Source organism: Drosophila obscura, unplaced genomic scaffold (genome assembly GCF_018151105.1).
Source record: "Drosophila obscura isolate BZ-5 IFL unplaced genomic scaffold, ASM1815110v1 contig_84, whole genome shotgun sequence".
Taxonomy (NCBI): domain Eukaryota; kingdom Metazoa; phylum Arthropoda; class Insecta; order Diptera; family Drosophilidae; genus Drosophila; species Drosophila obscura.
In genome coordinates, this window is record NW_024542877.1 from 834,950 (window position 1) to 856,283 (window position 21,334).

The 21,334-nt window shown below is 46.1% G+C and overlaps 4 protein-coding genes across 4 annotated transcripts in view; 1 reads left to right on the top strand and 3 right to left on the bottom strand.

The window, feature by feature from the left end:
• LOC111068985 (neurobeachin) overlaps positions 1-21,334 on the top strand; it is a 179,867-nt gene that overhangs the window by 135,920 nt on the left and 22,613 nt on the right. Inside the window, exons 3-13 of the mRNA XM_041595842.1 lie at positions 9,623-9,749; positions 13,314-13,510; positions 16,016-16,137; positions 16,202-16,328; positions 16,406-16,525; positions 16,613-16,759; positions 17,072-17,645; positions 17,771-17,865; positions 19,645-19,785; positions 20,281-20,420; positions 20,493-20,706. Of these exons, the coding sequence (XP_041451776.1) occupies positions 9,623-9,749; positions 13,314-13,510; positions 16,016-16,137; positions 16,202-16,328; positions 16,406-16,525; positions 16,613-16,759; positions 17,072-17,645; positions 17,771-17,865; positions 19,645-19,785; positions 20,281-20,420; positions 20,493-20,706 (2,004 nt within the window). The remainder of the gene's footprint in view (positions 1-9,622; positions 9,750-13,313; positions 13,511-16,015; positions 16,138-16,201; positions 16,329-16,405; positions 16,526-16,612; positions 16,760-17,071; positions 17,646-17,770; positions 17,866-19,644; positions 19,786-20,280; positions 20,421-20,492; positions 20,707-21,334) is intronic.
• Positions 2,369-2,916, bottom strand: LOC111068992 (60S ribosomal protein L30-like). The gene is made up of 2 exons (XM_022358865.2): positions 2,808-2,916; positions 2,369-2,731 (listed from the first exon to the last, which is right to left on the bottom strand). The coding sequence occupies exon 2, from the start codon at positions 2,703-2,705 to the stop codon at positions 2,397-2,399; it is 309 nt and encodes a 102-aa protein (XP_022214557.2). The 5' UTR covers positions 2,706-2,731; positions 2,808-2,916; the 3' UTR covers positions 2,369-2,396.
• On the bottom strand, positions 6,858-7,425 carry LOC111068991 (60S ribosomal protein L30-like). Its single transcript, XM_022358864.2, has 2 exons — positions 7,317-7,425; positions 6,858-7,245 (listed from the first exon to the last, which is right to left on the bottom strand). The coding sequence occupies exon 2, from the start codon at positions 7,217-7,219 to the stop codon at positions 6,911-6,913; it is 309 nt and encodes a 102-aa protein (XP_022214556.1). The 5' UTR covers positions 7,220-7,245; positions 7,317-7,425; the 3' UTR covers positions 6,858-6,910.
• LOC111068990 (60S ribosomal protein L30-like) lies at positions 13,592-14,124 on the bottom strand. The gene is made up of 2 exons (XM_022358863.2): positions 14,012-14,124; positions 13,592-13,945 (listed from the first exon to the last, which is right to left on the bottom strand). Exon 2 carries the CDS (start codon positions 13,932-13,934, stop codon positions 13,620-13,622), a length of 315 nt encoding a protein of 104 aa, XP_022214555.2. The 5' UTR covers positions 13,935-13,945; positions 14,012-14,124; the 3' UTR covers positions 13,592-13,619.

A 21,334-nucleotide genomic window follows, 5' to 3' on the forward strand; every position in this document is an offset into this window, starting at 1 on the left:
CAAAAGTGTTTCTCGATAGGGGTAGGAGGATGGGGATGGGGAGTAGCCACCGGCCTAATGCCACACACATGAGTGTTGTCATTCAATTTTGACACACGGTGCGTGGGCCGCGCATCACTTGAGGGCACGGCCGCCCAGACTTCCCCTCAAGTTAGATTTTGGATTTGAAATTTTCCATTTTCTACCCCCAGAAATTCATCCAGATAACCCACTCCCACTCCTCCTCCCCCATTTGATGGACAGCTGTGTCTCTCTCTCTCTCTCGATCTTTCTCTCATCAATATGCAAAAAGGCAACTTGTGGACGCAGAGCAAAGGCAGAGCAAAAAGGGGTCTCGCCAGCGGCCTCGGTCAAGGGAGAGGGGCAGCATGGCCGTTTGGGAGTGTGGGGGTGTGGCCTCTTCCGTTCATCCGCCCACTTCCGGTTGCCAGTCGTGCGTCAAAAGCAATGCAAACTTTTTGCGGCCAAAAAAAGGAATCAAAATAAAAAAAAAAAAGCAAAAAAAAAATCAAACTGAAAGAGTGAAATGGGAAAAGAATGAAAGGAAAATTATTATGGAAATGTCAACGTGAAAGTTTTGCACAAATGCACGAGAGGATTCCGTCCGCTTAGCGCCTCCCCCCTCGCTCTTTACAGGATGAGACCAAATCCGCTGCCCCAAAATTCCACACCAAATCCTGGAATCTCTGAGTCGCATATGCTACACAGGACACACACAAACATACATACATAAAAAACACAATTGAATTTCATGTTTGACATGCTCCATCCCCGCCCCAAACAATCCCTCAGTGCGGGGCACTAGCCACCTAGACGAAGGAAAAAGAGTTTTTCCCTTTGTTTTGCGGCAGCGCGATTTATGCGGGAAATTTTAATGCGATTTCCATTGGCTTCGCAGCAGAATCGGATTTCGGGAATTCGAGCTGTGAGGAAAGCCTTGGAGCCAGTGGGTTGGAGATGGGATGGCAACAGTGTGGTGTGGGTGTGGCTGAGAGCGATATTTGCATAAGAATTAATTAGAAAACCGCACGCGCGACTGGAAACGCCCATGCGGCAGGCGATTTAAAGCGCGCGACGCACGCGAAAGCAGTCAAATGCGAATCCTTTAACACAACAGACGACTGACTCTCCAGCAGCTTTTTTTTATTTTTTTTTTAATTTTGTTGAGTATGTCCTTCAGTGGGGCAAAGCCAAAGGATGGAGAGCAAAAGCGACAGAGAGAGAGAGAGAGCGAGAGAGACGGACGGCTGTGTTGACTCTGGCGACACCTTTTCTCCTTTGTGCATAATTCAATTTGCGGCACTTGACAGCATCAAAAGGTTGACATAATTCGCTTTTTACCCGCCCCAACCCTCTGCCATGGCTCTTCCACCCCTTTGCTTTTTTATTCTTTTCATTTTTGGTGCTGTTGGGGCGTCAAGCGTCAGTGATTGTGCGCGCGACTTTAAGCGCCTCGCTGCCAGCAAGCAGAGCGTTTTTAACAGCTCGCTTTCAATTTGTGACACCTTAATGGGCAACTGAACACGGACAACGGACAGCGGACAACCAGCCAAAGGGTAAAGGGTAAAGGGACAACCCGGAGTCCCAGAGACCCGTCGTAGTCTGCACCCGGAATCGGTTTCGGTCGATTCTTAATTATAAGTACAGTTAATATTATACTTCTCTTTCTCCGCCCCTTTAAGACTTCATCCCTTTTGCCTTTGACCTGTACCCTCTCACTTTCTGTTTAATGTAATTCAACGATGAGAAACTGAAAATTGCTCTCAATTAACTTGTTAGTGGGTTTTTGCCCCCCCCCCAGCACAAAAAAAAAACCCCTCCCAAGAAAGGGAGAAAGGAAAAAAGGAACAAAAAGAGAAAAGGTTGAATCCATTAGGTGACTTCTTCATCTCTTGAGAGTCTCTGGCCAAAAACTGTCAGGCGGCAAAAACTTTTCAACCCACGCTCGAAAAGGGACAATTTTTGATGAAAAAAAAATAACAGCAGAAACTATTAGAGACTGACCACACAACAGATACCACACCAGACCACACAACTGAACAGAAGTGAGAGCATAACAAAGAAGTTTTTGGATGCCTTTAAGCGGACACTATTCAATTTCAAACCAAGGTATTGCAACAGGATTGCATCCATTTTTATTTTAAATTTTTAGCTCTTTAATTCCCTTTTGGGCTATCCTTCGCCTCATACCGCTGCCTACTCGGCTGCGTCAGTACATTAATGCCTTGGGCCAGCCGAAAAATACAGACTCGGAGAAAATATTCCCCTGCAAGCCCAAGACATGCAATTTGTTATTGAATTGTATTTTGGTGCATTCAGTGGCAACACGAAAAACCCCGCCATAGAACAGCTTTTTGCTAATTGCTTAGTCATTATTTTATTGGATAAAACGAACATTAACAGCCATCGACCAAAGCGCAAACGATCCCAGCAGCCCCTGGATCAGTGATGGCCATGCAGCTCACTTTGAAGGGCTTGCCGCAGGCGCGGCCCAGCTCCTTCATGGTGCCGGCAAAGACCAGCGCCTCCACCTTCTTCGACTTGGCCTTCTTCTCGATGTCGGCCTTCATTCCGACGTTGGTGTCGCCGGCGATGATCACCAGCTTGGCCGTCTCCTTGCGCATAGCCTTGAAGGTCTCCTTGAAGCCCACAAAGTACTTCGCGGACAGGATTACATCTGCCAGACGTGCGTTGAAAATATCCATCTTGATTGTAGTTTTCTAGTTGTCGACTGCCCAGGGGGGAACCAATTTTAGTTTATGCCCGAGATTGTCGTTGGATTGATGGATTGTTGCACTTTTACGAACCTTTTTCCTTTGACTAAATATATAAATTCGCTCCGGTTTTCCTTGCTACGATCTGAACACTGCAGTGACTTCTGCTAGAATAAATTACTGGCAAAGAATTATTCAATGAATAAAGCATAAGGAAATATGAACGCTTGCTTGGACTGAGATTTTTTCCCGTTAGTTCGAAAAAAAGTGTGGGCATTATACGGCTTCTTTTTTGCGAGCTGAATGTATGGTAATGTATTGCGGCAATGGAAACTACATTTGCGAATGAATATATTAAAGTCAGCTTGATCTAGCACTCAGATCAATGAAAGTTTGCACCGCCTAAAAGTGTCATATATGTGTGACCAAGGGTGTATATGCTGTTCTACGGTTACACTGTTTTGTGTGTTGTTTAATAACAAAATCTGTTAAATATTAAAATTTTGTATGAAAGCATTCAAGAATGTTTTATTTCTAGTGCTAATCGGTATTAATAATTTGAAATTCATCCCATTGCGCATTGCAAAAATCTTTAAAGAATATCCAAATACCCTTTGCCAGAGAGAGAGAGGAGAGAGAAATACAATATCAAGAGACTGAGAGAGGGAGAGAGATACAGATAGAGAGGCGTGCGGGTAAAAACAAATAATTAAACTCGAACTTTTTCTGCCCACCCAAACAGACAGACAGACAGACAGAGAGAGAGACAGACAGAAAGACAGACAATACAAATATTAACAAAGGGAAAATGCACAAAATTTATTTTACTTGTCATTAAAAGAATGCCACGCCCACACCGCAGGAGAAGGATCAGGAGCAGCAGCAGAAGCAGCAACCCTTTTTTGTAGGAATAAAATTAATTAAATAAATTAGAAGTTTGCCCAAAAATAAATTGAAATAGAATGCTTTGACAGTGCAGGCAGTACCAGTCAGCAGTCAGAGCAGTCAGCAGTCAGGGCAGTCAAGCAGCCGCGTTCCAAACGGTGTAATTAACTTGAAAGACGACGAAGAACCAGAGAATCCCCATACCCTCTCTTCAGACGAACAGACGAACAGAAGGCAGTGCCAATGCCAGTCGCATTCACAAAGCGGAAGCGGATGGAGTGGTTGGATGGTGGAGATGAGGAGCAGCAGCAGCAGGAGCAGGACGAGTGGGAGGTGACAGGTCATGGCTTGGCATCGGTCACAAGTGATTGCCCTTTGTCAGAAGGCACTTGAGTGGCGGCGGCAGGCAGCAGCGTTGTCGTTGTCATTGCAACGTTGGTAAGGGAACACCACAAAAGCGGAAGAAGCGAATGACAAGCAGCACGACATCCATTAAAGCAAAAGGCAATCTATTTGTATGCGGCCGAAACACAGGCGACAAAAGTGTCACCACACAGCAAATGCTTGAAGGGGCTGGCCCCTGCCATTCTCCCTTTACGACTCGACTTTGAATAGTTCCACAGCTGACAGTCGCTTGTTTCGAATGTTTCTGAAATATCTATAATTATTCCCCTAATTGCCAGAGTTACCCGCCTCAGACATTGACATTTTAGTCGCCCGTCTCTTCGCTTAGATGACTCAACCAGTGAGTCTGCAATCTCCGCCAGCCGTTTGTGTCATTTGGCCATCACTGGCATCTGCTTCAGCTTCAGCTTCAGCTTCAGCTCCAGCTCCAGATGCTGCCAGTGCACTTTGTGTCAATGTTATGCACATCAGCCGGGTGCAGCCGGGTGCAGACGGTGGAGCCGGTGCAGCCGTGGCAAAGAGATGGCACACCATCAATGGCAGTCAGTCGTCAGTCAGTGTCTTTGCCATCCGACATTCCCTCACAGTCTCTCTGTGTCAGAGTCAGTCCTGCTCTCTGGGCATACGCTACTTAGCCCACAAAATTGCCAACTTTGGCATTTTCCGTGTGCGTGGCTCTGGCTCTGTCTCTGACTCTGCACCCCAATCCCAAATCCTGATGTTCTGCTGTTCTGCTGCTCTGCTCCTGGGGCAGGCAAACCTTCGTTTGCAACCAGTTGTTTGCATTGCAGCGGCAGATGCTGTCAATAATAAATTTCCGCTTGAGCCGCAGCAGATTGGGTGCGCTGTGCTCCGCGCTGCATGCCGTGGGGGGGGGGAGACGAAACGAAACGAAGCGAACCCAGTTGGCTCCACTGGCGGCACGTAGCCAAGGCAGATGAGATGCGATGCGATTGGGTGGCAGGAAGGAAGCACATAAGCGCATTGCGCCCGAGACAAGATGTAGGAGGAGGAGGAGAGTGGAGAGAGGAGAATCTGAGAGAGGAAGTACAAGTAGATTGCAGCACGGCACTAAAAAGATGACATAAAGATAGAGACGGGCGGGTGTTGAAATTGAATAGGGGTAACGAAGCAGGGAGGGGGCTACATCTGGGTGGGGGGGGCTATGGGTAGTGGTGCAGGCATGCAAACGATGCGATGCGATGCGCTGTCGCCAGATAAAGTATACGACCGATTGCCCGTTTCTGCTAGACGAAGCTCTGCGAAAAGGAAGAGTCGAGTCGAAGGCGTTCAACGACACTAGCATAGGATGCAAATGGAAAATGTCTTGCCAAGAGCCAACAGAAAGCGCATAGAAAAGAGACAGAAGAGCGACAGAGTGTAGACAGAGGGAAGACAGAGACAGAGACACAAGGAGAACTCAGCAGGCGACACGTTGATAAATTTATTGAAATTCTATTGAAACGAAACGATTTGACTGCGGCTCCCAAGAACCAGGGACCAGGCACCAGGCACCATGGACCAGTAAAAAGACACACAAATCGCTGATAAAGTGGAAAATGAGCGAAAAACAAAAGGAAACAAACAAACAAACAGAAAAAAAGGAAGAAAAACTCGTCGTAAATTGCAAATAAATTGCAGCTTTTCGAAAGGAAAAGCCATCACATGCTCTCCATCGACTCCAACCAACATCGCCTGCCCTCCGCTCCGCTCCTTTCGACGGGCAATTAAACTTTGGCCATTGCATAAATTTTGATCTGGTTCCGTTCTGTTTCATTTATGGGTATATATATGTATGTATATATTATGTACATATATGTATATATATTGGCCATGTACATGAGTACTTATATATATCAAATCTCGGGGAAACTTTGCGCTTAATTTTTAATTTTCTCTTATTTGGCCTTTGACCTGGCCAAGCCATCGCTGGACAAGCGATGCTCAATTTAACCTGGGGGCCCCCGCGGCACACGCTTCACTGGGCACCTCAAAGGAGGCAACAACAACAAACAAAACAAAAAAAGAAGGACTCTCGCCCCCACTGTTTCTTGGCGCATACTTAAGGGGAAACCCAAAGGAGAAGAGGCAAAGAGGAGAGGAAACACACAAAAAAAAAAGAAGAAAAATAAAAAAGATAACAGAGTAACAGGAGACTGAGAAAAGGCCAAATTTAATTTGTGTTCAGTGGCTGTGGCATCTTTTGGTGCTGCTTCTGCTCCCCCTACTTCTCCGGCTCCAGCGTCTTACGTCCTACGTCCTGCATCCTGCATCCTGCATCCCCTTGGTTGCTGGCTTCATCTCTGTTGTGCCATGAAGAAATTGCTACCCAATTACGTAATAAAATCTGACTGAAGTTTCTACTCTTATTATTTAATTTTTGCTTTATCTGCCGCCCTGCCCCCTGCCCTGCCCCCTGCCACACCCTGCCACACCCTGTCTGAAGCGGCACACAAATTGTTCAAGGGGATTTGCCGGGCGAATAAAAGTTGAGCAAATGGCGGAAGGACAACGACGATGACGCTTGGCGCTTATTAAGAAATAATGCTGTAAAAACAAAACGCTATGGCGTCAAATCAACTTTGTTTTCTTGCCATCAGCAGCACTCAATGGAATAAAATGAAAAAAGGAAATGCTCGCAAATATATAACACACACACACACACACTGAAAAGAAGACGAACGCAAAGGCCAGTCGAGACACAGCTCTGGATATTATTCATCAGGCTATCCGCGGGGCAATACTCGTAGGACAATTACAAAGCGCAAAGCGCAAACAGTTTCGTCTTAACAAAAGTCTGCGTGAAATTAAAGCTTAAAGAAAAAAAAACAACTGTCAAAACAGCTGTCAAAATAATTGTCATGTCATTTTATTTGATTTGATTGATTATTTGGTTGAAGAAACACTTAACAGCCATCGACCAAAGCGCAAATGATCCCAGCAGCCTCTGGATCAGTGATGGCCATGCAGCTCACTTTGAAGGACTTGCCGCAGGCGCGTCCCAGCTCTTTCATGGTGCCGGCAAAGACCAGCGCCTCAATCTTCTTCGACTTGGCCTTCTTCTCGATGTCGGCCTTCATTGCGACGTTAGTGTCGCCGGCGATGATCACCAGCTTGGCCGTCTCCTTGCGCATGGCCTTGAAGGTCTCCTTGAAGCCCACAAAGTACTTCTCGGACAGGATCACATCTGCCAGACGTGCGTTGAAAATATCCATCTTGATTGTAGTTTTCTACTTGTCGGCTGCCCAGGGGGGGGGAACCAATTTTAGTTTATGCCCAAGATTATTGTTGGACTGTTGCACTTTTACGAACCTTTTTCGTTTCACTAAATATAGAAATTTTCTCCGGTTTTTCTTGCTACGATCTGAACACTGCAGTAACTTCTGCTAGAATAAATTACTGGCAGTGTCTGAAGCATTATCAAATATCAACGCCTGCTTGGACTAACATTTTTTTCCCGATTATATTGTGAAAATAAGTTTTGGGTAACATTCAGAGTGGTTTTTTAGTGTTGGCTAACAAGTATTTAGTGTGAGCGTTGACCAAGTACCACTGCAGTCACTTATTGGGCCCTGATCAACTGGCACGCCCATTGCTAGTATTTGATTAAATTTGAATAAATCATCTGCTCGTGCAGGAAATCTTCCGTCTGACTGTTAAGCAAACAAAAAGAGACAAGTAAATGAATTGTGGCCGGGGAAATGCTGGAAACGTATAAAAAGCCAAGGCAAGGCACACGAAGAAGAGGCAGGCAGGCGGTGGGGAGAGCAAGGCCAGGGGCATTGTGTCGAGCCTAATAAGTGGCCTGTGGTGCAGCTTATGAAGGATGTGGTAGAAATCTTCGAGTCCTTGCCTCACCCACACACACCCAATACATATACATATACATGTATGTATATGTGTGTGTTTTTTTCCGGGTGTTTTGTAATTTAAGGTTATTTTATATGCCTAAAAGCCAGTGGCGCTCTCCCACCCACAGAAGCACAGGTGTGTTTATGTTGTTCCGCCCCTTCATGAGTGAATTTCTTGTTGGCAATTTATGAATCGACGAATTAAATTATGCGTGCAGTACATACATTAGAAAAACAAAAAGAAAAAACAGAAACAGGCGAAGGCGAAGGCGACAGGAAGCGCAGAAACAAAATGGAGCGTAAAACGAGTCGAGCCATAGATAAAAAAAAGAAAAAGACTAACGGTAGGCGTTAGGACAGGGATTGTGAAATTAAAGAAGGTCGGAGCTAAACTGAACAGAACAGAACAGAGCCGTATGATTGGGGATACAATGGATGATCGAATCTTTCAAATATTTGCAGTTTTATTTGAGGTCCCACACGGGTCCATAAAGTATTTCTCCACTTAGCTGATGAACGTATCTAAAATGTATCATTAGCCCTCAATTTGCGGCATTCTCCGAACTCCTTTCCAGACATTTTCCCATGGCCATTTTATTTCTCATTACACCAAAAAGGGAAGAGCAAACGCAAATAAAATACAATAATACAAAACGCAGAAACGAAAACTTCAATTGTGTGGACGACGCTTTGGATACACTTTTCAAATGATAAAAGTGCATTTTTATTACAGATATTTAGGGGTTCTATTTGGCCAAATATCAGATAATAATAAATAATAATAATAAATAATAATGATAAATAATAATAATAAATGATAATAATAAATAATAATAATAAATAATAATAATAAATAATAATAGTAAATAATTTCATTCTGTTTTAGCAGCTATTTTGCCATACTCTCAATACTTAGATTTGCAAGTGCTTTCTTTTCCTTTCCATTCGTTTTCTGTGTGCCAAAGTTTTTATTTAATTGGCATATACCCTTCAATGGCAGTGTACTCATCCATAAGCATTCAAAATGATATTCGCCGGCTTGCTTGCTTCCTGCAATGGCCAATCAATGTGCAAATCTTCTCTTCGTCTCTCTCGCTTGCTGTCTCTATATATATATTTGTGTCTTCTGTTGTGTCTGTGTGTGGCAAAGGGCAATAATCATAAAAAACCGTCAAACGTTTTGTTTTTTGTTATTTTGTTCTTGAGAATTGAGGCAATAATGCCAAAACGAAAGAACCCAGCACTCACAGAGAGAAGGAGGAGGACTGATGAAATGAAGGCAGCAGACTCTGTCTTTGGCTTGCGATTATTTTGCCATTACTTTCCATTATTTTACTTTATTTCAATGACTGTTTACATAAGGACACACACAAAAAAGAAACACAGAGTCGCACTCATACACATACACACACACACACATACAGCATGAAGAGAACGACGCAGAGCAGATAAGTGTTGCATACTTTTGAGCGCTTGAGCTCCTTATTTCGGTCTTTTCGTTGCTTTCTTTTGTTTGCTCGTGTGTGTATGTGAGTATTTATCCATGTATGGGTGCATCTGTGTGTTCCACTTCACTTTGGTTATTGAGCAGCAGCAGCAGCATCGTCTCAACCACAGAAGGAATAACTTTTGATACTTTGATTTCATAATACATTTTCGGTTTTATTTTTCTCTCTCTTCGTAAGAAAAAAGTACAATAAAAAATCCTGTAAATGTAACGGTAACTGTAACTGTATGTGTATCTGTATCTGTATCTTTCAATTGCAGGCGGAAATCTGGAGTGTTTTCATAGCGATTCTGCGTAAGAGCGTCCGCAATCTGCAGGCCTGCACAGATGTTGGCCTCATCGAGCATGTACTCGTCCGTCTGCAGCGCTCCGAAACGGTTGTGGCAGGTGAGTGATGCACACACACACACACACACACACACACACACACATGCTCACATGCTCACATATCACATACACATCCAGGAGAAGTCTTTTGAAGAGTTTTGCTGATGGTTTAACAATGGGCGATAGAGAGAGCTTTCCTGCTTATTTTCCACTCATATTTCAGGTGCACTTTAAATCAGGTTTGGATACAGATGAAAGGGCTCTTCTTTGGGCTTTTCTTGTCCTCTATTCAGAGGGTATTATGTGCCAGATACATTATCGAGGGGGGTCCAGGAGTCTGCTTTGACCCCCGATTTGCTCTGCTGTTTGTCTTTGGATGCTTGGATCTGGCTTGTGGAATTGCTTCTCGATTAATTTCACGCTTGTCAGCAGCACTGACACGCCCAGTCCACAAAGGCAGGCTCTAACACAGCTACCCCCGACCAACCACAGCACATGGAGAACACACAGTGGTGCACAGTGGTGGGTGGGTGGCTCTGGCTCTGGCTGTGGCTGTGTGTGGGCACCCCGGGAGAGATACGAGATGCGATAAGAGAAGCAGCAGTATGGGGGCTAAAACAAGCAGCTCGGCAAATTTGCTGTTCATTAGCGAGCCACGGATATCTCATACTCCTTACAGACCCCCACCACACCACACCACACCCTCAAACCCACCCACCCACTCGCACCATTCTAACAATCTTGGCCTCCCCTACCCATACTGCCCCACCTCCTGCCTTTCTGCCATGAGCATGTGCGGGCCTTTGGCTTTGATTTTGATTTTATTAAGTCAATGACACATCTGCGGTCTCCCAGCCAAAGACAGGCCACGCCACGCCACGCCACGCCACGCCACGCCACGCCATGCTGCCATCCAACCAACCAACCAACCCGCTCCATCGCTCTCTCTCTCTCTCTTTCTCGCTCTCGCTCTGTGGCCCCAAGCCCCTGGTTCATGCCGCATTTAACGAACTGTAACTGCTGTCAATTTGCAGTCGCTGACTTTTGAGCTTCATGTGCGGAGCAGACACGCAAGACAGACGGACAGACAGTCAGACGGAGTTCGAGTTGGGGGATGCCACAAACAAAGACATAATTTCATACATATGAGATGTCTGTCTATCTCTATCTCTATCTCCCTCTCTCTCTCTCTCTCTCTCTCTCTCTCTCTCTCTTTCGCTGCCACGCCCTCACCTGACAAATGCCAAAACGTGACACTTGCCAAGAAATTAGATAAGTTAAAAGTTCGTTCGTTCGTTGGTTCGTTCGTTGGTTCGTTCGTCTCTGTCTCGGTCTCGGCTGAAAGTTCAACTTGGAGCTAAACTTTTACAAGTGTGGTTTTCCAGCCACGATATGCGGGGGGTAGCGACAGAGAAGGAAGCGCTGAAAAAGGAGCGTAGAAAAAAGTGAAAAACCGAAACGACTCCACTGCCAAAACCAGACAGAAATAAGTTCTGTCCTAGAGCTGCTAATCATTCAAAACCCACTGATCAATATGGCAGATATGGCAGATATGCATTAAATGGTTCAAAAAGTCCCGAATTTTTCCCAAAGTTTCCAATCAATTTTTAGACCCAATTTTTAGTTTCCAGGGGCATTTAATTAAAAATAAATTCTAATTTAATTTTGGTATAAAATAAAAACTATTTTTAGAAGCATCAATGCAGCATTCTAAAATGAGTCACAGTAATTTTCTTGGCTCTCTGGTTTTTCTTGGTTTTCTGCAATTATACTGCAAACAGCAAATCAGCCCTATCACCCTTAAAAAGAGCTAATTAAATGTTTTAAAATTCGGCTTAATTTAGATTACTTTTTAACGTTAGCTAACTGCTGGTCGCTTCCGTTCGACATCAAGGAAATGCCCCCATATGGCAATCTGATGTGCCAATCTAATATCAGTGCAAACCACAAGACTTGTAAATATTTTGCTGGCTATTACTTACCTATCCTCGTATACTCCCCATTCAAAGGGAATCCGTAAACATAGTGAAAAGAGATTTTGTTGCACTAAGCGCTCTGTTGCCTCATAGTTGACAATGTTCTCACCCATTTATGGCTGCTTGGATGCTGCTCCCCAATGATGACAATGATGATGGGGGGAATGGGGGAATGGGGGTAGCAGTAAAAACTTTGGCATGCCAAAAGAAAATGTAATTAAATGCTGATGAAGCGGTGCTGCTGATGCTGATGCTGCTGCTGCCAGACACTGCTGGAACCTCCGCTGGGGAGCAACTGGGAGACATTGTCGTCTTGGGAATGTCGCCTAGGGGCCCACGGCGGCATGTAGCCAAGAAGGAGCTTCATGGGAGGGTGGGGTGGTGTGGGGTGTGGAGTTGTTCGGGTCCAGTCATAAGCCCAAAGGTACTACCTCCCTACAGCCCCATGGCTGTCTGTGGCTTCATGTTACTCAATTTCTTAATTTACGCAACCCGAAACGTGTTGATGGAGTGTGGGTGGGTGGTTGGGTGTGTCTGGGTGGAGCATCTTCTTGGAGGCTGAACCACGGGGGCAGGGGCAGGGGCCATGGAGGCCAGGGCAACAGTCCAAGCATTAAAACGGCCCGAGCGTCCCATTTCAATTAGTGTGCATTACAAATGAAGTTTGGGAATAGCGCAGCAGAGGCAGAGGCAGTGGCAGCGGCAGTGGCAGTGGCAACGGCAGTGCCAGATGAAGCCAGGCCCCGAGGGCGTGTTGCAAAGTTGGAGAAGCACTCGGGGAAGAGAATTGTGATGGGGCTTGGGTTGGGGATGAGTGGAAATGAAGCTCTGTAGGTGAACCACCGTAGAAGTGTGGGGCAGGAGAGGCGCTGGGGCAATCAGTTTGAACTCTGGAATTAATAACTATTTGGCCAAGCTTTTGGCCAAAGTTGATTGAAAATGCAGCAGGCGCAGGGGCGGGAGAAGCAGAGCAAAACTTTGCCATCATCATCCACATCATCATCATCCACGTTGTGGCTTAGTGAAGACGTTGAAAGATGATGGTGCCATTTCTTCTGTTCATAAATAATGTTACAGCAAACAGGAAGGGCAGGGAGGGGAAAGTTAAACCGCTGAAGCATTCCAAAGCATAAATAAAATTAAAGTTTTCTATCTATCGATTGTATGCGTGTAGTAAAGATCCTGCTCAAGCTGTTGCTCCACCTGACACTGCCAGGGATCAGCGGCAGCACTGCCCTGTCAGCCCCTAAGAGCATGTGCTTGTCGCTTGCCTGAGTGTAAGTGCGGCAACTGACACGGCAACTGACACGACACCTGAGCTACAGCCTCGCGCACTCGCGGCACTGAAAGAAAATCTCGACTGGAAGTGCATAGAGAATTGTAGGGAAATGCACAGAGACACCCTATCCTATAGGGAGGATATACCTCTGTACTCTGGCCCAGCGGAGAGAGATTTATACAGCATTCCCTGCCTGGCTGGCCATATCCATATCCATTAGGCGTTTCCCGTCAGCAGTAAAGAGCCGCCACAATGGCCAGCACCCGCACCCCGCACCTGCGCACACATAAACACATACAAAATGTCACCTAACATAACATTAATGCTCTTCTTCTGCTCCTCCTCTTGGTGGCTATCTCTTCACTGCAGATCTGCTCATCGAGATGCTGGGCGTTTTGGCCAGCTATAGCATAACGGTCAAGGAGCTGAAGCTGCTCTTTGGCACGATGAAGGCAACGAATGGCAAGTGGCCGCGGCACTCGGCCAAATTGTTGAATGTCCTGCGCCAAATGCCGCATCGCAACGGGCCCGATGTGTTCTTTAGCTTTCCGGGCCGCAAGGGATCGGTGAGTAAAAAAACAAAACAACTACAACACTGAATAAAAATCAAAGAAAAAGAAAACATTTGATTATATAGCTATGTATTTATTACATTGAATACATTTTTATTTGATATTATTCGTTGGTGTCCGCCAAGAGGCGGAGAACGTCCTGCGAGACCTTCGCATCGGTAATGACCATTGTGCCCACATTGAAGTACTTGCCAATGGCATTGCCCAGATCAAAATTGGTGCCACTGAAGCACATCAGCTGGGTCTGTGTCTCAGTGGCGTATTTCTCGACCTGCGACTTCATATCGTTGGGTATGTTGCTGGCCAGGATCACCAGCTTGGCCTTGCCCCCGCGCAATGCCTTCAGCGACTGCTTGTAGCCCACGATGTACTTGCCATCCTCCAAAGCCACCTCCAGACAGGCAGACAAGTAATTCATTCTGGTCGACACTGTAACCCCAAAAAACAATTTACGATTAGGCGCACACCGTTTACTCCAACTGGCAGCTGGCAAACCTTCTTTGTTTTCCACGCGAAAGTAAAATATTAATTGTAGAACGCAGCACAAAATTTAAGTTTCACTTTAGTCGTTCAGAAAAATACTGAGAGTTGCCAGTTCTTGACAAGTGACACCAAAGCGACAGTGCTGTACAGTGCTTGTACTGTGTTGAGAAATGTTCAAGTGTTGGCAAATGTGTGCCTGGTTGTTTTGTGTCAAAGTAGAATATTGAGAAATGTTTATGGAATGCAGCTGGAGCCGCACAGGCTCAACACGATACACATGACGTCGAATGATGTCTCCAGGGCACACAGGGCGGGGGCTTTTATTTTATTGCTTGGCACTTAAAACGAATTCGAAATGTGTATACGTTTTTTCCCATTGTATTCCATTCCGTTTGCCCCTCTAACAGACAGCTAATGGGTGAGTGTCCAGGGACAGGGACCGGGCACTGGGACACTCTATCGATGTGTCCATCTCCCCATAAACACATAAAAAATTCCATAAAGTGAATTGGAAGTCAAATGCGAACGAAACATCGGTGGAGCGCAGCGACGGAGCAATACCAATCGCAATTGTCGCACAAAATGTCCAATAAACAGGGCAGGAACCATCCGTGCTTGTGCCTGTGTCTGTGCCTGCTCCTATCATCATCCACCCATCCCAAGCCACCCACCCACCCACACACCACACCACACCACACCACAGCACACATGCTGGTGGTTCCTGGTCCCCTGGATTTTTCCCCCCACTGTCCACTTCATTGCTTTTCGGACGAGAACTTTTCAAGCATTTGGGGGGTGGGGTTTTTTTTTTCTTTTTAATTTTTGGCTTATCCTGAAAGCCCCCCCAACACCCCAGCACACTGTGCAGTGTGTGTGGCCTGGCACCCACTTAACCACCGATCAGCGATCCACACGGCCATGGCACCGGACGACTAATGCCGTTGATGATGGCACGCTGATTGCAATGCAATGGCAGGCAGTGACATCGAGGCCAGAGATTCGATTCGAATAATGAGATTTTGCACAGAGACCAAACCCACACTGCTCTGCCCCCTTGGGGGTGGCATATCCGGTGCTCTGTTTCCGCTGTATGAAAGAGAGGAGAAAGAGGGCGAAAAGTTGGGCACTGCAACCGCAGCACAGCTCTAACAATGTCACGTCCGCCTGGCACTAACTCATTTAGGGCATCGAGAAAGGAAAAACCAAAGAGAGACAGAGCCACAGACAGAGCCAGAGACAGAGTCCAAATGTCGATCCATAGAGTCGTGATAGGTGACCTTTGCATTCAGTTGATTGCCATAACAGAGAAGAAATACTTGACTGGCATTTGAAGGGCAATTAATGAAAACTATTGGTATTAATCCAATGCCATTTGCATACTATATATTGAGAGCCAAAAGTCAAGTGCCACACAAGAAACAACAAGAGACGAGTAGATTGCAGTTCATTGGCAATCATTTAAGAGCTGAATTCCAGTCCGTAAATACTTGCTGGCTGGCTGGCTGGCTGGCTGACTGGCCAATTTATGAGCTCCGTTTGGTAAGGAAATGCCACACACAGTCTGGCGTTTTCTCTGCATTGTCTGTCCGATAAACCACAGAATTCATTTCCTTATAATTTTCAATTCGGCTGCCATTTCTCCTTTGAATTTTGTAGCCACAGGACTCAAAGGGAAGTCTGAGTGTGGGTGGTGTGTGTATCTGTGTGGAATGCCACAAGTACTACACCCAAGTCAAAGCCCATTCAAAAATGTACAGCAAACTTTGATTTATGTCTTCAGAGCAGAACGGAAATTGCCATTGGCCTCAGAACTCTGAATTCTGAACTCAATTTTGAAACTCAATACCAAACTAGAGTCTCTCTCTCTCTGGCTTATTTGACTTATTGCTGAATGTTGGACAAGAAATGCAGTTCATAATTGGTATTTAACTGACTGTACAGCAACAGCAGCAGCAATCGATGCTAATCTGAAACATATCTCATATTTGATTTGAGCATTTTCTTGTTTATTTGCAGGCCATGGTCCTGCCACCGCTGGCCAAATGGCCGTATGAGAATGGATTTACCTTTACCACATGGTTTCGCCTGGATCCCATCAACTCGGTGAACATTGAGCGCGAGAAGCCCTACCTTTATTGGTATGTCATTGCCATCTGCCAAATTTGTTTCCCTTTTTTAATTTATTTGTTTCTTTGTGCGCAGCTTCAAGACCTCTAAGGGCGTGGGCTACACGGCGCACTTTGTGGGCAATTGTCTGGTGCTCACGTCCATGAAGGTGAAGGGCAAGGGCTTTCAGCATTGTGTCAAATATGAATTCCAGCCGCGAAAGGTACGAAAATGAACCTCTCTCTCCCACTCCCCTCCAAAGAACTCTATTTAATATATTTATTTGTACTTATTTTTTAGTGGTATATGATTGCCATTGTGTATATATACAATCGTTGGACGAAAAGCGAAATCAAGTGCCTCGTTAATGGACAGCTGGCCTCTTCGACCGAAATGGCCTGGTTTGTTTCCACAAACGATGTGAGTATTATTCTATCCATCATCATATCCATTTTTTGTAGCCTGCTTAAACCTTTCAAATTTTTGCATCTTTTTATGCATTGGCAGCCTTTTGACAAGTGCTACATTGGCGCCACACCGGAGCTGGATGAGGAGCGTGTCTTTTGTGGGCAAATGTCGGCTATTTATCTGTTCAGCGAGGCGCTGACCACACAACAGATCTGTGCCATGCATCGCCTGGGGCCGGGATATAAGGTATGTGCTCCTGTCCACCCCCCCCCCTCAATGAAACGCCTCCCCCCTGCACCACTGCACCCTCTGGAGCACCGCCCAACCACTTTGCTTTTGCGCAGCAAGCAAATGTCCTTGTCCCTTGTCCATGTCCTTGTCCATGTACAGAAAATAATGTAATTTGATTTCAATTCTGTTTTTTTTTTCTTTTTGCTCTACTCTTTCTCTCTTTGTCTCTCTCTCTCTGTCTCTCTTTTTGCCGCACACTCGCTAACCTTTGCACCAATCACCAAACGATAATCGGCAATCTAATATCGACTATCGACCAATAAACAGTCGCAATTCCGCTTCGATAACGAATGCTATCTGAATCTGCCGGACAATCACAAGCGGGTGAGTCACTTTCAACTGTTGCCAGCCACATCGCTGATGGTGGCAGGGGGACTGGGCGTCGGCGGCGGTAGTGGGAGCGGCGGCAGTGGAGCGGGCGGCAGTGGCAGTGTCACCGATGCCGCTGCGGCAGCAGCCAGTGGCCAACAGCAGCTGCAGCTGCAATTCCAGACTCTGGCCGCCGAGCAGGAGGCTCGGGCCATTGACTGGGCAGACGAGCGGCTCGATCTGAATGCCGCGTTCGTCAAGATTCGGGCTGTGCTTACCGCACGCAATGCCGTGACCCTGGCCGCGCTACCAGGCGCAGGAGCAGCAGCAGCAGTAGAGCAGGAGCCACAGCTGCAACAGGCCACTGCTTCCGGCGTTGGAGGAGGAGCAGCAGCAACAGCCAACGAAGGCGGCAGCAACAGCCACGTGGGTGATCCACAGCAGCAGCAGCTGGGCCAAAGCCCAATCCCAATCCCGGGCGGCACTGCGGACGATCCGCTCGGCCATTTGCCCACTGGAAATGCTTCTTTTGGTATTTATATTCACTTATGATTTGCCCTTTGTGTCGCATCAGTTTTGCTTAATTCTTTTCTGATTTCCATTTCCAATTTGTTTCATTTTGTCGGGGATAACTGTGTTATGCTGTGCTGTGTGCAGACCAACTGCGTCGCATGTCAAGCAGCGTGAGCAGCCTCAACTCCGGCCTGACAGCGGGCGGGGCCGACACCGAGGAGATCAACCAGCTGAAAGCTGTAAGCGAACTTTACCATTTCTTTATTATTTCTTATTATTTTTGCTGTTTAATTTCCTTTTCGTTTAAGTTCTTTAAGTTTTGTTTGCTGTCCCCCCCAATACAAGTTTTTCCGATACACCTCCAAGTACAGTCAGAGCAATTAGGAGGATATAGGCAGGCACAACTGGTTGGGTGGGTGGGTTGAGGTGGGTCGTAGCAATCAAATCGCTACGAAAGTTTTTGTTTCAGTTTCAGTTTGAAGCGTTTTACGTTTTACCGCCACGCAAGATGAAGAGGAACATTTTCATTTTGTGTTAACGGCTTTTTAAAGTTTCCTTCAAGAGGGGGCAAAGGTCTGTGTGTGTGTGTGTGTGGGGGGGTTTTATGGCTTCAACAATGCCTCGAAATGGAAGTAAATGTAGCGTATACTTTGGGCAGGTGCACGAACCACCCCACCACATACCCCGCGTAGACAAACGAAACCCCTAGACAAAGCCAAATGTAAGGCTCCCTCGCCCCCTCTCACTCTCTGTTTCTCTTCACTCCTTGTATGCGAGTAGAGTAGATTGTTTGGGAAATCTTTTGGGCGCGCATGTTCCATATTCCGTGGCACACAGAGCCAGAGCTTCTCACACATTTCTATGCTATGCCATGTTCCACATTCAGAGCCCAGCCCCAAAACAGAATCCGAAACAAGTCGTTCTGTGCCGTGCCGTAGCCGTAGCCATTAACCGCCCATCCACCTGCCTGAGCAGAGCGGGGCATTATGCCATTTGCTTCCCATTCACGTGGTGGTGCGGGGCGGGGTATGGGAGTACTTTAGTTATTTTGAATGTTGATTTAATGGAATGGGAGAACACACACAAACACACACATACGAGTACACAAATTGCGCTTTTAACGGGGAGTAACATGTACCCATATACACCATAGTTGGGGGGGAGTGGGAAAGTAAAGCTGAACAACATAGGAGGCATACGAGAGAGAGCGAGCGAATATTCAATCTTTGAATAATAATATGAAATGGGGCATCCAATTCAGATCAGATATTTTTTAAGAGTTTTTTTATTTGTTTTATTTGCTTGAATTTTCGCTTTTGCTTGGTTCATTTCTGTTTTTCGTTTTGCAAAAGAAGTATTTTTAGCAGCAAATTATGCAGCCAGCAAATCCAGCAAACAGCCAGCAATATAATAACTATAATTACATACATACAGCCCCGAACATATATACATATATATTAATAAATATAAATAATATTAATAATGCTAAACACGAGCACCAGCTTACACCACCTGCGCACACCACCAACCGACCACCACACCACCGACTATGGCCTATGGGCGGCCATCAAGAAAAACAAGAAAAAGAAGAAGAAGGCCATAATGCACCAGCAAGAGCAAAGCAAAGCAAAGCAAAAAAAAGGAAAATCAAAGAAAAGAAAAAACTCACCGAAAGCAAGTGGTGTAAAATGCATCGATGCGTGTTGTAAATAAATATATACATATTAAGTATATAAGGATTCCTATATACTCCCCTCCCATATATACAGTACAGTGCCGTCCATTTGTATATGTTGTTGTTAGTTGTTCAAGCCAAATCTAAAGCTAAAGACAAAGCCCAAGCTAATCACACTGCCACACTACCACACCAGATCTTCAGGGGAAGAGCTGTGGCTGCTGGTGCTGGGGTCCGTGTCCTAGTCCTAGTCCTAGTGCTCGAACTGCTCCACTCAATGACTTTTGTTGAAGGCCATTCTAATCCCTCCATATCTACCATTTCTATCCCCCCTGCCGCACAGGTGCTGTATGATGGCAAACTATCGAATGCCATTGTCTTCATGTACAATCCAGTGGCCACCGATGGCCAGCTCTGTTTGCAGTCATCCCCCAAGGGAAATGTATCATATTTTGTTCACACGCCGCATGCGCTGATGCTGCAGGTAAGTGCCACACCGTGACCAAACTGGGCGGGGTGGGAGTTCCGTCCTCCGAAAACATAAATTCCATGCAGAACATTTTACGACACGAGCGCATGCCTTGGCATTTGTTATTAGCCTTGGGTCTTGGTTCTTGGTTCTTGCTTCTTGGATTTGCCCTTTAAGAAGGGGCTTTCCTTCCTAGTTCAGAGTCCGGCGGTGTCCACAGAGGAAACGGCAGTCCGTTAGGCGGACACAAAATTATTCAATAAATTTTGTAGTAATTTCCTGCACAAACAAACACGAATAATAAGGGTCAGGGCAGGGCAGGGCAGGCCAGGGTAGGGCCAATCGATGAACTAAGAACGTGTCCCCGACCCAAGCCCTGGGGTGGACGACAGCTTAGGCGATTACCAGGGGGACCAGACTAACCATATTTACCGGGTGACAAGTGGGCAGGGGGAACGGGGGCAAGTGGAGCCCAAAGACGGATGATTAAATTGATATTTGCCTTTGCAGGATGTTAAGGCGGTGGTCACGCACTCGATACACTGCACCCTAAACTCGATTGGCGGCATCCAGGTGCTGTTCCCGCTGTTCTCGCAGCTGGACATGGCCCACGAGGGCATTGGGGACATCAAGCGTGATCCCTCCCTTTGGTAAGTAATCGAAACGAAGCACACCCCAACAGCTCGGCATGAAATCATGCAATCCACACGACTCGATTACAGTTCGAAGCTGCTGGGTTTCATCTGCGAACTGGTGGAGACATCGCAGACGGTGCAGCAGCATATGATCCAGAACCGAGGCTTCCTGGTCATCTCGTTCATGCTGCAGCGCTCCTCCCGCGAGCATCTGACGCTGGAGGTGCTTGGCTCGTTCCTCAATCTGACCAAATATCTGGTCACGTGCCTTTCGGCCAACAGCGATCTGCTGCTCAAACAGGTAAAAGCACCCGCGCCCGCGCCAATCAGCCACCAACCCACCATCTCTCATGAATTTCCCTATGCCATTTGTATTTACGTATAATTTTACATAATTTTTGCCTGCGTATGTTAGATATTAAGAAGGGAAACAATCACAGCCTGAACGAACGCGCTCTATCAACCATGAATGGACCACGCTGCGTATGCGCAATGCGTCTGCCAGAGCATGCTTACAGATACAGATACTGATAATGATACTGAATTTTGTCGTTGAATGTCGTTTAATGTCGTTTGAGGATTACCAACCTATGTCTTTAATGTACTATAATTTTAATATGTATGTATATCCACTCCTAAGTTCGATCTAAGCTGAGGGCGGGATGGGGTTAGCATGTGAAAAGCCTCCACCCCACCTGCAAAACACCGAATGATATTTGATTGATGATTGCGCATTTGAATTGAAAATTTCGTTAAATGTTTTTCCATACACACAACCCAAAACCAGCGCAAACCAGCCCAAACCAGCCCGTAAACCTAACCTATATCCATGCCCATGCCCATTCCGAATCCATTCGATTGTTAACGGTGGCATGCTAACTCAATGAATACCACTCAAATGATATGCCAATTCTGCTTTCTATGATATA